We start from the raw sequence: 15,717 nt of genomic DNA, 5'->3' as shown, positions 1-15,717 counted from the left end.
TACACTTGCCTATTGTTGGTGGTGGCCGCTGTTGATGCGTCGTATTGGCTAAATGTTTCCAATGTGCAACTGCTGTTAAACTTTGTTGCCACAAACTGATGTATATTGATTTTATTTTTGTTGCGATGCTGCCAACTTATTCATGAAATTATTTTTTAGTCGGAATCGTTAGAAAAGCTATTTTTTTAAAAGAAAATAGAAGTGTTATAATATTTAATTGATTTTCTTTTTTTATTTCGATATGATTCCTAATTTTGTATTTAAAGGCTGAATAAGTATCATGACTATTGGCATTTTTTGTTTCTATTTGAAATTGATGCAGATCATGACTAAGCCATGTACGTAATCAAATTATAACTCAAATAAGACAAATACAATTGCTCAAATATTAGTTAACAGTGGCACAAATAAATCATGATCAAACATAAATTCATTGAGACACAGGCTTGTTCTGCACGTCTATTTATGATAGTGCTCTCAAATAATTCTGATCAGCTGTCATTAATTCTTTTATTTAAACACTTCATTTAGGCTTTTAATTTGATATATAATCTTGTTTATTTTTGAGTCAGCAATCACTTTTTTTAATTCGCTTAAATTAATTGCGAAAATACTGAGATTAGATTTTATTCTAAAGAATTTTATAAATAATTATTTCCCAAGATCGTAAAAATCGTTGTTAAATTTAGGTTCTATCAAAAGTGTTTTAATTTGTTGTTTTGATGTGGCAAGGAGTGTTTTTTGTATAAACATGTATCATTTCGTCATAGTACGTTTGCAACATTTAACAGTAGAAAGTCAACACACTTCTTGCTCTCACTCTCCCTCTCTCTTTTCTCTATGTCAGAGAGATAGGCAAAAACCGATTTCATGCAACCAATTTCAAATGTGTATTAAGATGAAACGCGAATGAAAGAAAAACAACAAACTTTGCAAAACAAAGAACTTTAAGAAACAAATCAAATATATTGCGTTCAATTATTGTTGTTTTTGTTTGTATTTTTTTTATCAGATGCATCAATTGAACAATTAATTGGAAAGAGCCAAATAGCCGATATAGATATAATGTATGGGTGCATGTATTTATATTTTTTTCAACTTGACAGGATATTCTTTTTGTTATCTGATACCGCTGTAAATATTCTTCTTGGTTAATTGGTTCGTTCTTATTTTTTTTGTGTGGTTTAAGATATCTTTAGTTTTGCTCTTCTTCCAATTTTTTTTGTTTGGATGGGATGCAAGTACAATTGACGTTGTTCGTCTGTATGTTTTATGTTTGTGCTATGCAATTTAATTCATTCACATCTGTCTCATTGCTAATAGTTAATTTCTTGATTAATTCTAACAGAGCCTGTCGCGTTAAGGGTGCGAACATAAAAAATGGAAGGTTTTTCGCCTTGTTTTCAAAAATGTAGCACTAATTTAATAAACTATTATGACTTCGATTCCAAAACCAACCACACAACACAACTGCTTTACATTTTTCCTTATTTTTCTATTTTTTATTTTTGCAACATGGGGCAGCGACGCGTGCTTCTTCGGCGGCGGTACTCTCATTACTGAGAAGAGAGCTAAACAATAGGGGTTTATAAGCTGAAAGAGGCGAATGAACTTTAAAACGGACCAAAGCGATAATGGGGTGTGTTCAGTCAGTTTGCTTGTTGGTTATTGCCAGATTGGATTGTTTTCAATAGTTAATGACTAAGCGGAAGTAGAAAACACATTCTGTGCTCTAATTTACTGTGCAGAGAACTGTTGTCATTGCCAGATTAAATTATTTTTTATATTCAATTAGAACACGGAAATTGACAATTCATATCCGGTTTTTACAATGCTATTATAATTTATATCTGATAATGGCAACATATATCTTTTTGGGACGTTAAATGTTGTAAAAAAATTACCTATGCCATTTAGTTATGAGCAATGTTGGTGTCAATTATATTTAAGTTGTCACTAAAATACAGGGGACAAATTATGAAAGTCGATAATGAGATGTATCGTGCAACGTCTTCCAATTTGGTATGGCCGTATTCGATACCGACTACATTTCGTCGAATATCCGACACTTTTTGTGAACAGAGGGGGAGCTGTGGCAAATTCATTGCAATTAAATAATAAATAAAAAAATTAATTATGACCTCCAGATACAAATCACAAAAACTTCAAAGAAAATACTTTTTAAGAGAATCTAAATGAAAAAAAAAAATAACAATGGATCCATTGGACAGTCGGAACCGCTTATAACGACGGCGGCCAAAGGACTTTATAAACGATATCAAATAAAAGACAGAACCTTTATCGAGACTTTGGATACAGTCGTAATGGCTGATATGTTTTATTTTCATTATATTTTTGACATTGTTCATCAAATAAGGTAGATGCCGAAGCAATCTATAACAATAAATAAATTGCTATAGAAAGGTTGTATTTAAATTCCCCGTTTTAATTTTTTATACAATTCAATTCAGAATATATAAAGAAATGTTTTAACCAATAAATGTTTCAATCAGTTAATTTCCAATTGTTTTTGCCTAAACAAGAGTATGAAATAAAACACATGATTTCAATTTTTTTTACGATTTATTAGTATTTTTTGTTCATATTACATTTGACATGGATGTACATTGAAGGTATTTATGGTTGATTATTATTATTATTTTGTTGTTGTTGTGTTTTTCATTGAAATACATAAAATAATTGCGGTTTTTGGAAAAGTTTACATATAATTTTACACAAAATACGGTTTAATAATTCATATTGGTTTTGTTGTTAGTTTTCTTTTCGTTTTTTTTCTTTTTGCTTGGAGGATATATGTAGGTTTTAATGTAGAAGCAAGTGTTGTTTATATAATTATGGTGGCATAAAAATGTTGTGTGTTCTTCATTTACTGTTTGTACATGTTTGTGTGACTTGGTGTGTTTGTTGTCAGAAAAATGAAACAAAAATTCCAGAATACACAAAAATTACAATTCGCCACTATTAAATATCGGTTTTGGAATTTGGCGTTTATTGGTAATTATGAATACATTTATAAATACATATAACTTGGTTGTTATGGTGGCCAGTCGCTGGTGTTTCAAAACCGAAGCTGGAATTGGTGTATTATTTTTTAGCCAAAACTGCTGCTTCCGCATTTTTGTTGTTTTTTGTTAGTTTCCTATACATATATGTATCAACATCAAATTATTCTATTTTTTAGTTTGCTGCCGCTTTTATTTTGACATCTGTAATATTTTTTTGCCATAATATATTTTTGCATATGTTGTATGGTTTGTTTGCTCAAAAAAATAATCTTTGTTTAGTTTTATGTGTGGACGCAAAATAAATTTTATTTCGACGCATAAGTGATTTACTATTAGTGTGTTTGTTCTTATGTTAGGAAATATTAATTAGAAACTTGTGTTTTTTTTGTTTGTTTGTTTGTTTGTTTTGTAATTCAGTTAGTATATTTATATGGAACATAAAAATGGAACTTATGATTTTAGTATAGTTTAGTGTTTTTGTAAAGGATTCCGTCGCTCTTGTGTATGTTTCTGCTTATTTGTTTTTATTCGTTTTAGCTTTCATCTTCTTTTTTTTCATGTTTTGTTTTATATAAATGCAGTTTATATTACACAAATATGTGTATCATTATGTCATATATAAATATTTAACTTTTTTTAATGAAAATTTGAGGTAGATTACATTTTATCTTATAATTTAAGTTTACACACCTTTTACAGTAAAAACATAAATGCTTGTAAAATAGTTTACCATTGCAATTTCTTGAACAGGGCTGACTATTTAAAATGAGTTTGGCATACAGATTGGCTTTGACGATTGGTTTATGGGAAAAATAATTCGTTGTAATGTTTTGATTTGTAAAGCAAAAAATCGGAAACCAATGAACGAGTATTCATCAAGCAGTATTCTTTTCCACAATATGCAAAATACAAATACAATTAATCAATATTTTGTACAAATTGTATGAAATCCAAATATCAATTGTGAATACATTCAACGTCTAGCTGAGGAAATACTTGCATTTTATCTAAAAACGACGAAAAACTAATTCGTGCAACTACTGCATTCAATTGTCATTCAATTGAGAGAAATGAAGAAATAAATAGACAAACCAAACGGCTGCAACATGACGAAGAAAATATGAAGGAAACAAACCACTGTTAAATAAAAACATCAATCTTTTTCTTTCGTTTTCCGTTTTTTACTTTTATATTTTTGTTTGAAAATATAAAATTTTACAATTTTTTTGATTAACAAAACAAAATTGTGGATTTTAATCTTAATTCTGTTTTGTTGTTATTGTTTTTTTTTTTTGTTTGTATGTAAAACTATTAATGCTTTAAAATTATAGATAAAAAATAATAATAAAATTAATATATATATTATTAAAAAATATAATAATGTAATATTGTAATTTTTTCCTTGACAAAAAATATACAATTATTTAAAAAAAATATATATATATATATATATTATTTTTATAATTTTATTATCATTCAGTTTTCATTGTTGTTGTTTTTTGTTTATATATTGAAGGATTTACAACTTAATGATAACATACAAAAGAAATGTATAATTTCTTGTTGTTGTTGCTATTTTTATTATTTTGTTTGTAAATATAAATGTAAATTTAGTACAATATAATAATGGTAAAGGGTAGATTTGTAAAAAAAATAATTATAAAACGAAAAGTATATTTATTTAATTATTTGTAAATATCAAACGGCTTAAATTAAAAACTACTATCACACAGAAGAAACCGCTCAATGATTTACAAATGCTTAAAAGATTAAATAAACTAAACATAAAATAATAATTATAATAATAAAAATATAACAAAAGCGAACTAAAGTTGTAAATATATATGTTTAATATGTATTTATGTAGTAGGATAGTAGATAGGCAAAAAATTAGATTTGTTTTCATCGAATTCTCAATAAAGAAACAAAATAAAGCAAATAACATCAAGATATGGACCCATGTCTAGAGAACCGTGCAGAATGACTAAATCACACTTCGTATTTAGAACAAAAACACGCTTGATTTGTACGACATTAGATTCTCATGAAATGGGTGATGATGATTCGTCATTGTTGCTGTTGTTTTTGCTTTGTTATAATCGTAAAAAGATTGTTAAATTTGAATTTTTATTTAAATAAAAATTAAAAATGACGTTTTTCAAAAATAGTTATTAAAAAATGTTTAGTAAAAAGAATATCCAAAACAAAACAAGACGACAATATAAAAATGTTGTAGCTCAGTCTCCAGTTAGTTGCCGCATGTTTTGCCCTAGAATTCTAAAACCTTTTCTCTTTGTAAAAAAATATTTGTTTTTTTGCCTTTCTTTCTTTTCGCGTTTGTCTATACACGCAATAGTTGCATATTGGAGAAAAGCGCTGCTTAAATTAGTTATATATTTTTATTATGTTATATGTATTGTAAAGTGGTAAATAGGGAGGGTGGTAGTGTTTATTGTATATAGGTATTCTTTATATATATTTTGTTTTGTTTATATATTTTTTTCTTCTGTAATCAATTCAGAGTTAATAATCCATTTAGAGGACAAATGCGGCGAAAAGCCGTTGTGTCCTCGGTTTGTATGTTTGTTATTCTTGTTATATATTTGTTTGTTTTTTTTTTCTATTTTCGTTGTTTTTTTTTTTTTAAATCGAAAATAACAATATGAAGGTTTACATTGAATTTTTATGCAGAGTAGCCAATTAAACATACATTTGTGGTTGGTAATTTATAGTACTAAGAGGCATGTTCGTCTATTATATTCATATTTGTATGTTGTGTATTTTATATTGTTTATATTTAAGCCAATTTTATTTGAATATTTTGTTTTTGTTGTTGTTTTATTCCAAAGTTGTTGTAAAGTTATTTAGCATAAATATGTTTTGTTTTTATTTTTTGCTGTTTGTTTTTTATTCGCACAGAAAAAAAATTTTAATTTCTTACATTATTGTTATATATATATATATAAAAACAATTTTTATTTTTCATTTTCGTATTATTTTGTTCAATTATTTTAGTCGGGGTTTAAGTGGTATCCGTTTTTTAGTGTCAATTTTGGTTTCTGATTGTGTTCTGATATTTGAATAAGAGCGGCAGTGTTGGTTCATTTGCCGGGCTATGTAAGTGCTAATAGTTTTAAATGTCAACGTAAATGTAAAACAACAACCTCTTGGAAACCTGAAACTGAAACCTCGCTCGGTTCGCCTTCCGGTTTAGTCTGGTATGTTTGTTGCTGTTGTTGTTTTACATACATATGACACACTTAATTTCAATTGTTCGATTTGAAGAAGATTTCTTCTCAATATTATGTTTTTGTGTTGTTAAGCTACTTGTCCGGTATTGTTTGGCAACAGCTATTTCCATTGTTTGTATGAGTCGTGTAGTGATGATGTCGCGAAGCACTATTTTCATTGGTATTACTTTTGGATTTGTGTACACGTTGGAATTGATTCAGATTGGTATAAAAAGGAAATTCTGTTCAGAGCCAGATAAGAGATAATCCAATACTTGCACTGAGTGGTCTAAACCAATTGACTTATTTTTGGATTGGTTGAATATGTTTTGTCTTATAGTAGGAGGATTATATTATGACGACCAGTTGGCTTGTGTGAACATGACTGTGGCATTTGAAAGGCAGGATATATTTCTATTACAAACATTTGTTGTTGTTGTAAATCGCTTAAACTTGCATTGTATATACTTCTAGAGTTGTTGTTGTTCATTCGTACATTGGTGGCTATTGTGGTACTGAATTTGTGTGTGGCAGATCATAACTTGCAAGGATTTCATTTGACACAAATGAGGTGGGACACTCAAAAGAAAGCTGAAATGCTTCACGAGAAAAACGTCTCACCAATCTTTGTACTTTTGATTTTTTGTACCTTATTGTATATTTTGTCTTTAAATGAAATGAGTTGATAAGGGACCTGGATCAGGAAAATTACATTCTCTAATTTATGTCGAAACAAAACATACATTATTTGTTGGTTAGCGGTGTCAAACACCTGTATGTGTAAACAATAAATTAGGTCACCGTTATTGTAATTAACTGTTCCATGGAATAGTTGAATCACAATAGCGATGATGAAAGATGTAAATTTGGTCTATTGTTCCTGATATGTGATGATAAGAGAAAAATAGGACTAACCTTTTTTTCGATCTGCAGATATTGGTTATAAGGGAGTGCAAACTAGGCGTCATTATCTGTTGTTATTGATAATTTTAGGTTACTTTATTATTAGCTGAAGATGACAATTATCACTTACATAAATTGTTGAATGTGCTTTTCCTGTGTCGTGTATGTATGCGTGTGATAAACATGATGGCTGCCCTGTCCTTGTGTTTTTGACGCTCGTGACATTTCTTATTGTTGCTGTAGAGCACTACAGTTCTTGATTATTAAAATTCAAACATTAAAATAACAAAAAAGAAAGTTATCACACTTCGGATCATGTTGTTGTTAATCTATATATTATTACAACAGTACTTGGCACAACATTCAAATTTGATTTTTCTCGTCTGGTTTTATAGTTGAAGAAATAACCAAAATTAGGACCCGCAATAATCTTGCAAAAGTGACAACAGAGTCAAAAAATTAACACACTGATAATTCAATCCATGCAATGGTATTTATCCTGTTTAATAGCCTCCAAGTCCTATCGTAAACATTTTCTTTTAGAAAATTTGTAATGGGACTCGCTGTGTGTCCTGAAAAATGTGTACATGAGCAAGTTTATGTGTGTCCCCCTTAGTCATTGTCGTCTTCGTTCTCTTTATCCAGTATAGGCTTGCTGCCGAAAATAGTTGTATACACATAAAAAAATGAAAATTCTCTCGATTTCATCCTTTTTTAAAAAAAGTTTCAACAAAATATGTCTCATTATATCGCTTTCTTCTTTTCTTTTGTTTTTGTTTTTTTTTTTTAATTATACTTTAGTATAATTTTTTGTTTGTTTATAAATGTATATACTTTTAAAAATATATAATAATAGTATGTATGCCTACTTGGTAAATAATTATTATTTACAATTTTAGTTTATATAAAAAAAATCGTCATTCCTTTTTTGTTCCGTTTCTTAAAAAAGATAATTTTTTCTCAAAAGAAAACTAAAAAAAAAAAACAATAATATAAAAAAACTTTGGGAGGAGGGTTTTTGGTAGCGGAAATGCGACACCCTTCCGTTTCTGTTTCTTTCTTTCTTCATTTTTGTTTTCTTATATTTGTAACGTCTTACTCTAAATACCCAATAGTATGATTTTTATAATGTCAATCGAAACGGATTCAACATTTTGTTCTTCATTAAATTATTAAACGAAGTAATTTTTGGAATTTTTCAATTTGGTATTATTATTATTTTTTTTAATTTTAAACTTTGTTAGGTTGTTTAACGATACAAATGTATTTTTTTAACAATTTTTTATTCAATGGGTTTGTATAGTTCATGTTTACGGGTAAAATAGTTGGTTACTGGTCGATGGTTAGTTGTTCAAGTTGGGTAAGCAGGATTTTTAGAATAAAAAATGGACCATAGCATAACTATGGCGGTTCTGTCATTCGGTTGATTGTGTTTTCTTTATCCAGTTGGGTTTATATGGAGAATATCACGTTCGTGACCTCTAGCTATCACACAGACATGGATTTTGTAGTAAACAGTGTGTTTCAATTGGTCGGTGGTCACAATATTGTCCATATTTCTATGGATTCATTCACATTCACCATTTCAGGATGTAATTTGAAGATATATCGATTTCAAAAACCTATATTTTGAATATCGGGTTTCCAACGCGTTCTGTTTGGTCCTCCAAAATTTATTTAATTTCGAATATTTCCAAATTGCATCCTAAAACGGTGACGCTTGATAGAGCGAATACTATTGATTAATGTTGACTTGTAATTAACACTATTAAGTAGTGTAAAGGAATTCGCCTTGTTTTTCACGGATGATATGATTTTATTGGAAATTTTCGTTTCGGCCTTTCAAATTTGTAGACTTGATTTTTTTTTTTTGTTCAATTTACCGGTATGAAAAGATCGCATGTAGTGGTTGCTATTATAATAGTTTTTTTTTCTGTTATCTTCATCGTTATTATTATTATTTAACTTATTATTTGTTTTTGTTAAATAGTGAATGTTTTTGTTTGTGTTTTTTTTTGCGTTAGGTTAGTTATCATTTAAATGTTTTAGAAGATAATGCACTTACATTGAGGTATTTTAATTACATTTTTATGTTTAATTTTTATCCTTCTTTTTGTTTAAGTCAATATTGATGGCCATAGTTGTTTTTGCCTCCAATTGTATTTATTTTTTGTTGTTGTTTCCAAATGAATTAATTTCCATTATGTAATAAAAATTTTGATTTGCCGAAAAACGTTGGTGGTGTGTGTTAATTTTGCATATGCCGAAATGTTGTTTGATATCAAAATAATAATAAATCAAAAGACTTTATCAGGAGGGGAATATTATTGTAGAGATGGAGTTATTGAAGTGCCATTGTCGTCTCAACAAAACAGAACTTGAGCTAAAAGTAGTTATTCTTTCATTTAAGCTAAACTATTTTATTATTCTATAATTTAAAAATATATTTATTATTTGTATAATGTAAATAATAGGAATTATTTTATTTTCTCAGTATTTTTAACAACGGAAACTACTTTACTATTTATTATAAAAAAACTGGAATCTATATTATAAAAAAAAAACAAAAACGTAATAATGAGTGGGTAAATGCTTGTAAAAAAGGCTATTGTAAATATTAATATTTGATTGTTTGATGCTCTTGGGATATGGTTAAGTTACAAAGGGGCCAACGTCGAGAGAGAAGTTCAAAACATTGAGGACCTTGGACGTTCCGTTTCGTCACGTCCAATCCTATTCACACATGTCCCACAATGCTGGACCCCTTTTAATGGCTATCTGTTGAGGTTCTAGGTTCTATTGCAAAAATGTTTTTGAATATATCATTAGTATCTCAATCTTCTATTCTTGCTCTTGTTGTATTTTCTTTAAATAACAAAATTAATTCATAAGAAATAAAAAAAAGGTTCATATTTAGTTTTAACAAAATCAATTAACATTTCAGCACCGTTTTAAGGCAAACACTTTTTTCGCTTCTTCTTCGTCGTCCCCATTTTCTTGGTTACAGATAACAAAGAAAATTGCATATTGTTACGAATCGGAAATAGTTCGTATCAAGTTAACGTGGTGAGAGACACGGATACTCTGATGACTATTGAATAGTCCCCCTACACATGTATACTTTGTTTTAATTGTAACGAAGGGAAATTAAATCGTTATCGGTTAATAGCATTCGACTTTAATTCTTTACTGTTCCTAATTGATTTCGAAATATCCTTTAGGTGGTTTTAATAAACTTGCTTAAAACTATTTCATCTCCATGTCATTGTTTCCCCACTATTGTAGTTTTATTTTAGACTATGGTTGTTTGGGATTCTGCTACACCACATTTATATATAATTTTGGAAATGTTCAAATTTGTTATGAAATTCTTACAATTACTATTGAATATGGTGTGGCGACATTCGATGCAAACAAAATTTAGAATTCTATATTTCATTCCAAATTAGTTATGTATGTTCATCGTTTTTCTGTGCATAAACATGCTATATGACGAACAACAATTTGCATAAATTTCATGATTTTCCCTCTCATACGAGTTGTAATTGTAGTGTGTGTGTGTTTTTTTCCGTTTTTTGAAATACCAAGACTTCAAGTAGATTTTATTGGTTTTTGAAAAAAATGCCGAAATATTTTATAATTTGGTTGTGGTTTTTGTTTTTAGATTATGCAAGCTTTTTTATTGTGTGTATCCAATATTATTCCAATAATAGTTGAAGCTATTATTTGATTTCTATATGATATCATATGTATAAATATTTAAGCGGGTAGGAGAAGGGGGTTCTTTTTGTTGGTAGTGGTATGTTTTGTGTGATTTCTAAATAATTACGACAGTAGATTGATTCTGTAATATACGAGTGTGCTTACACAATAAGCTTCAATATGGTGGAGTATACTGTGGGAGAAGACCGGATCTATTCTATATCCTTTATATATATAATATTTTCTCTGTGATGTGAACTTACAACTCAATTCTATCTCGATAGTGAATATAATTACAAAGAACTCATTACTTCACAGATTTGTTGATCGAAAGAAAAATTAAATAAAATAAAACAGTTTATGAATAGAGACGATTGATACTTAAAACAAGAGATTGACTGGCGGTGGTCTTGAAAGAGGTTATGCTTATCTTGTTTTTCTTCTGTTGTAATGTAAATATATATATGTAGTATATAGGAGGGGCGCGTTATTAAAAAAAGAATTTTAAACGAAAACGGTATTTTTAAAATTAAAAAATATATAAGTTTTAATAAATGCTTTTACACCCACAGTACTACGACATCTTACTGATTTGTACTCGCACCCTGTTGCTGCTGCTGCTGTTGTTGTTGTGATGATGATTGTTGTTGTTGCTGCTGTTGTTGTTGCGACCCACTGCCTGATGAACTTTGAGCAGCTTGCTGTTGTTGTTCTTTGGCAGCTTTTTGTTTTTTGGTTACAGGAGGAGGATTTGTAGACAACATCATGGCTCTAATACGTCTTTGGGCAGACTGGAATTGTAATAAAAGGAGACAACGTTGAATCCGATTTAGATTGGGAATAGCGACGGCAGACAATATGGCCTGCTCCAACTCACCTGGACACTATAGAATGGGCCAATTATGTGCACGGGCGTTTCTTCATCACCGCCCGATGTTGGCGCCAGCGCATGTTCGGGCAATTTGATGACACTGCCGGTGACACGTTGCAATTCTCGTACATTTTGACCACCTTTTCCAATAATACGGCCAACCTTTAACAAAGAGAAGCGAATTTCAGATTTGACTATATGTTTGCCAAACTAATACACCGTTCCACGGCATTGTCATGCTTACCTGTGAGCTGGCCACCAAAATTTCTACAGTCAATCGGACATCATCTGTTCCGCTCATGAAACCCTCTTCACGCATTTTCTCGAAAATCATATACTGGGCCTTCCATTGGCCCTCCGGCGTGCCGACAATGGTTACCTTACGTTCTGTCTGCTGTTCGACGGGCTTGTCATTGTCCAATGGGGCAATCTTTAACGAGGCATTCGAGAAACGCATTATACTGCGTATGTGTGAACCCTTAGTACCGATGATAGCACCCACAGCATTGTTCGGTATGTAAAGGTACGTAGTTTCCTGCATATCATTGGGGAAGACGGGTGGCACAACAGCGGCGGCGGCAGCGGCGGGAGTCTTCGACATGGGGAATCCGGGGCAGGGAGCATAAGGCATACTGGGATTGAATATCATGCCATTGCCGGGCGTAGACATCATGGCCATTGGCGGCAGGCCTGGGAACATGACACTCTGCGGTGCCATTGCCTGCAAATCGTTTTCGTAGCTTTGCCGCAACTTCGAACTGATTTGATTCTCGGCACGGGACATATTGTCAATGGCTCCCTTGACGGTGATGATGCGTTCCAAATTGAAACTGCTGATGTCGTTGATGGAACTGACGGTGATTTTCGTATCTGTTTCCTGCATGATACGCTTAATGGTGTTGCCGTTCTTACCGATGATGCGACCAATCAAGTTATTGTGGGCAAGGATCTTCAGGCATATCTCCCTGCAAGGAATTCAGTCAATGAGTAAAGATCGACAATCCATAGGCGAAATCACAGTACTTACCCCTTGTTTGTAGCATTGGCCTCTTGTTGCATGACTTCCAGAATACGTTTACAGGCATTTGTACAATTCTCAGGATTGCCATAAATTGTTATGGCCTTCTCCAGGGAACCGACGTTCTCCTTACGGTGCACATCGACACGGGCACGGCTTTGTTGTGTGATCGTGCGAATGGTGCTGCCCTGGCGACCAATGATGGCCCCAACCATTTCACTTTGTACCAAAATGCGGAGCGGGAAGTCCGCTTGACGTCCGGGTCCTGGCATGCCTGGATATGGATTTCGTGGATTGCGCTGAGTACGACGTTGATTTTTATCTAATTGTTCGGCGTGTAATTTGTTGCCTTCAAATTCGACACCGTTTAAACCACCAGCGGCTCTGAAATTAAAAAAAAAGAAAAATCGTTAGAATAACATTCTGGTGTTGAATAATCGTCATCAATAAAACGAGAACACACAATGAATTATATAAAAGAAAATTTTGGAATAGCCAATTATGAGAGGAAATTTAGGGCGTGTGGTATTTTTGACTCAACATTAATGGTTAGGGTTCTAATTCATACTACAACTTTGTCCTGATTTTAAACCGTCCTTCAATATTGAACGATGGATGGATGGATTTCTCTCTCTCATTCAATATTGCGGGACACAACTGATTTTGATGTTTTTTTTTTTAATCTGAACGAGTCAAGCCAAAAACCCATTACGTCTATCAATCGTATTAATAATGCCAAACATTTTTTGATATACATTCTTCTATGTCCATTATTCTGGGGGGAATTTCGCTTGTGTTCTTCCGCTTTTTTTTTCTTCTTTACTAAATGTATGTATGTATGTGCATGAATCAATGTACCTTTGGGCCTGTTCATGGTTCTCGAATGTTATGTGAACCGTTTGGGTCTGTGGGTCCTTACTAGAGACAGCCTCACATTGTTTGACGATGCCATATGGCTTCAAAAGAGGTTCGATGTCTTCGAATCGAGTTTGCAGCGGTATGCCGCTAATAATAATCTTTGACGTCGTAACACTGTGAACAAGAAAAGAAAATTGTGAAAAACCAGAAAACAAACTTCTGCATTTTTGTTTTGTTTTGATTTGTTAAATTAAACACACATACATGTAGTATACAATGTAATATCCCATACATACATATGTAAATATATATGTACATCATATATGGATTTCTATTTAGATATTATGCGGGAAAATGTAGAGTTATAGGGCAATCTGATCTACATGAAACAAAATAAAGGAGAGTAAGGAGGCTGTTTCTAATAAGGCATTGTTGTTGCTGCTGCTCAAGAAGCATACATAAAATGAAAACTACCGAAACACATTTTCCGATTGCAATTACCGCAAAAGATTCGTTGGCAATGGTCACAATTTCAAATCCAAAAGGAGGCATGGCTCTGGCATTTGTTAAAATGTTGAAACAAATCGTGAAATTCATTGGAAAGCGATATTAAATATTATCGACAATAACAACTACAGAGCAAACTCTCTCCATAAAGGATACTGATCTAATCTAATATTACATCCTGGGGACGCAGTGATCCGTTTGGAGATGGTACTGGATCATCGGATTTAAATTAAAAAAAAATGACAGAAAAATCCCGCCAAAGTTGTATATGGCCACATTCTTTGGATTGTCAAAAAATGCTTACTAACTGAATCCGATACTTTCAAAGAAATCGTGAAATATCAAATCGGAAAAAAGAAACAAATGAAAATGCAAATCTAAGCAAAACACAAACAACAGGGCACCAAATTAATCTAAAAAAAAAACAACAACTACGACAACATCATTGACTTACAGAAATGGATCTATGGCAAAAACACACACACAACTGCACCTAACTGACAGCCGAATAGTGGCACTGGGAGACATGGGGAACAGACAAATGAACAACAACAATAAACCCAAAATGTATAAAATTCCTGGAAAAACAGCACCAGCGCAGCAAAAATATGTGCAAGTTCAATATACTTCAGAAACTCCACTTCACAGACATCCGTAAATATGCATGCACATACCGACATACATACAACATACAGCCAAAAAGACAGACGACACAGACATTCTTTTGGCCCCACTTTTGCCTGGTTAAGTGACTGCCTGACAGACTGACTAAAAGCCGATACATTTTCTTATTGTTGGTGTTGGTATGTCGATGATCATCGCCGCCACAACGATGTTGATGTTGGCGATGATGACAGTGTTTGTTGCACTAGCAGCAGCAACAGCAACAAAACTCGATGAAAATATTTATGCCTTGGCTGGCGTTCTTCTACTGAACTAATGCGGCGGACGGTATGCAGCAACCACATCCTCTGGAATTTACAGTAAAAAGAACGTTAAACTTAATGTGTGTGTTCGGATACGTGAATCTCTAGGCAATGGAATGAGTGGCAGAGATCAGCATCTAGGTCGCCTACTATTTGCCTGCCTCCATCTCCCCTGTTGCAAACAATTCTTTCGAGTTGTTTGTGGCGAAGACGGAGCCCATAGTTAAACTGTACTAAGAGCCGGACGGACAGACATACATATGGAGGCACACATACCTATCAAAGTCCATATAATGCGTATACGAACGATTATAATGATTTAGGCGTTGGTCAGAGATGGCCAATCTTTGGTTAATAAATCCAATAAGTGGATATATATATATATATATATATAGAGAGAGAGAGAGAGAGGGAGAAAAGTAATCAAGGACCCAAAGTCATTGGCAAAATTTCAGAAATTGGACTGATGATTACTAATATAAGTAAAATAGGTATTAAAATGGATCTGAAGAATATAAATGATGTCATCGATTGGTTTAGCACTTCTAGCCAAACGTTTTTTTGTATTAACGCAGTAAAGTGGCACGATTTATAGGTTGTTAGTTGTTTTTGTTTTTTTTAACATCATTTCACACAATTTTGGAATGTGGATTATGACATGAGTAAATGGCCTTCT

General features: G+C 31.9%; 1 protein-coding gene across 2 annotated transcripts in view; it reads right to left on the bottom strand.

Annotated features, from left to right (window-relative positions):
• Positions 1-11,396: 11,396 nt before the first annotated feature.
• LOC133338861 (insulin-like growth factor 2 mRNA-binding protein 1) overlaps positions 11,397-15,717 on the bottom strand; it is a 123,539-nt gene continuing 119,218 nt past the window's right edge. Inside the window, exons 3-7 of one of the 2 annotated variants that reach the window (XM_061546981.1) lie at positions 13,609-13,782; positions 12,760-13,134; positions 11,977-12,697; positions 11,739-11,894; positions 11,397-11,652 (exon numbers count right to left, since the gene is read on the bottom strand). In XM_061546981.1, coding sequence (XP_061402965.1) covers positions 11,446-11,652; positions 11,739-11,894; positions 11,977-12,697; positions 12,760-13,134; positions 13,609-13,782 — 1,633 coding nt within the window. In that variant the 3' untranslated portion in view covers positions 11,397-11,445. The remainder of the gene's footprint in view (positions 11,653-11,738; positions 11,895-11,976; positions 12,698-12,759; positions 13,135-13,608; positions 13,783-15,717) is intronic. The other variant, XM_061546982.1, reaches the window with a different exon arrangement.

The sequence above is a fragment of the Musca vetustissima genome, unplaced genomic scaffold, assembly GCF_032173495.1.
Source record: "Musca vetustissima isolate MV318-11 ecotype Yass unplaced genomic scaffold, APGP_CSIRO_Mvet_v1 utg704, whole genome shotgun sequence".
Classification (NCBI taxonomy): Eukaryota; Metazoa; Arthropoda; class Insecta; order Diptera; family Muscidae; genus Musca; species Musca vetustissima.
Note: the sequence above shows the minus strand (reverse complement) of the source record. Positions and strands in the feature narration are given on the sequence as shown.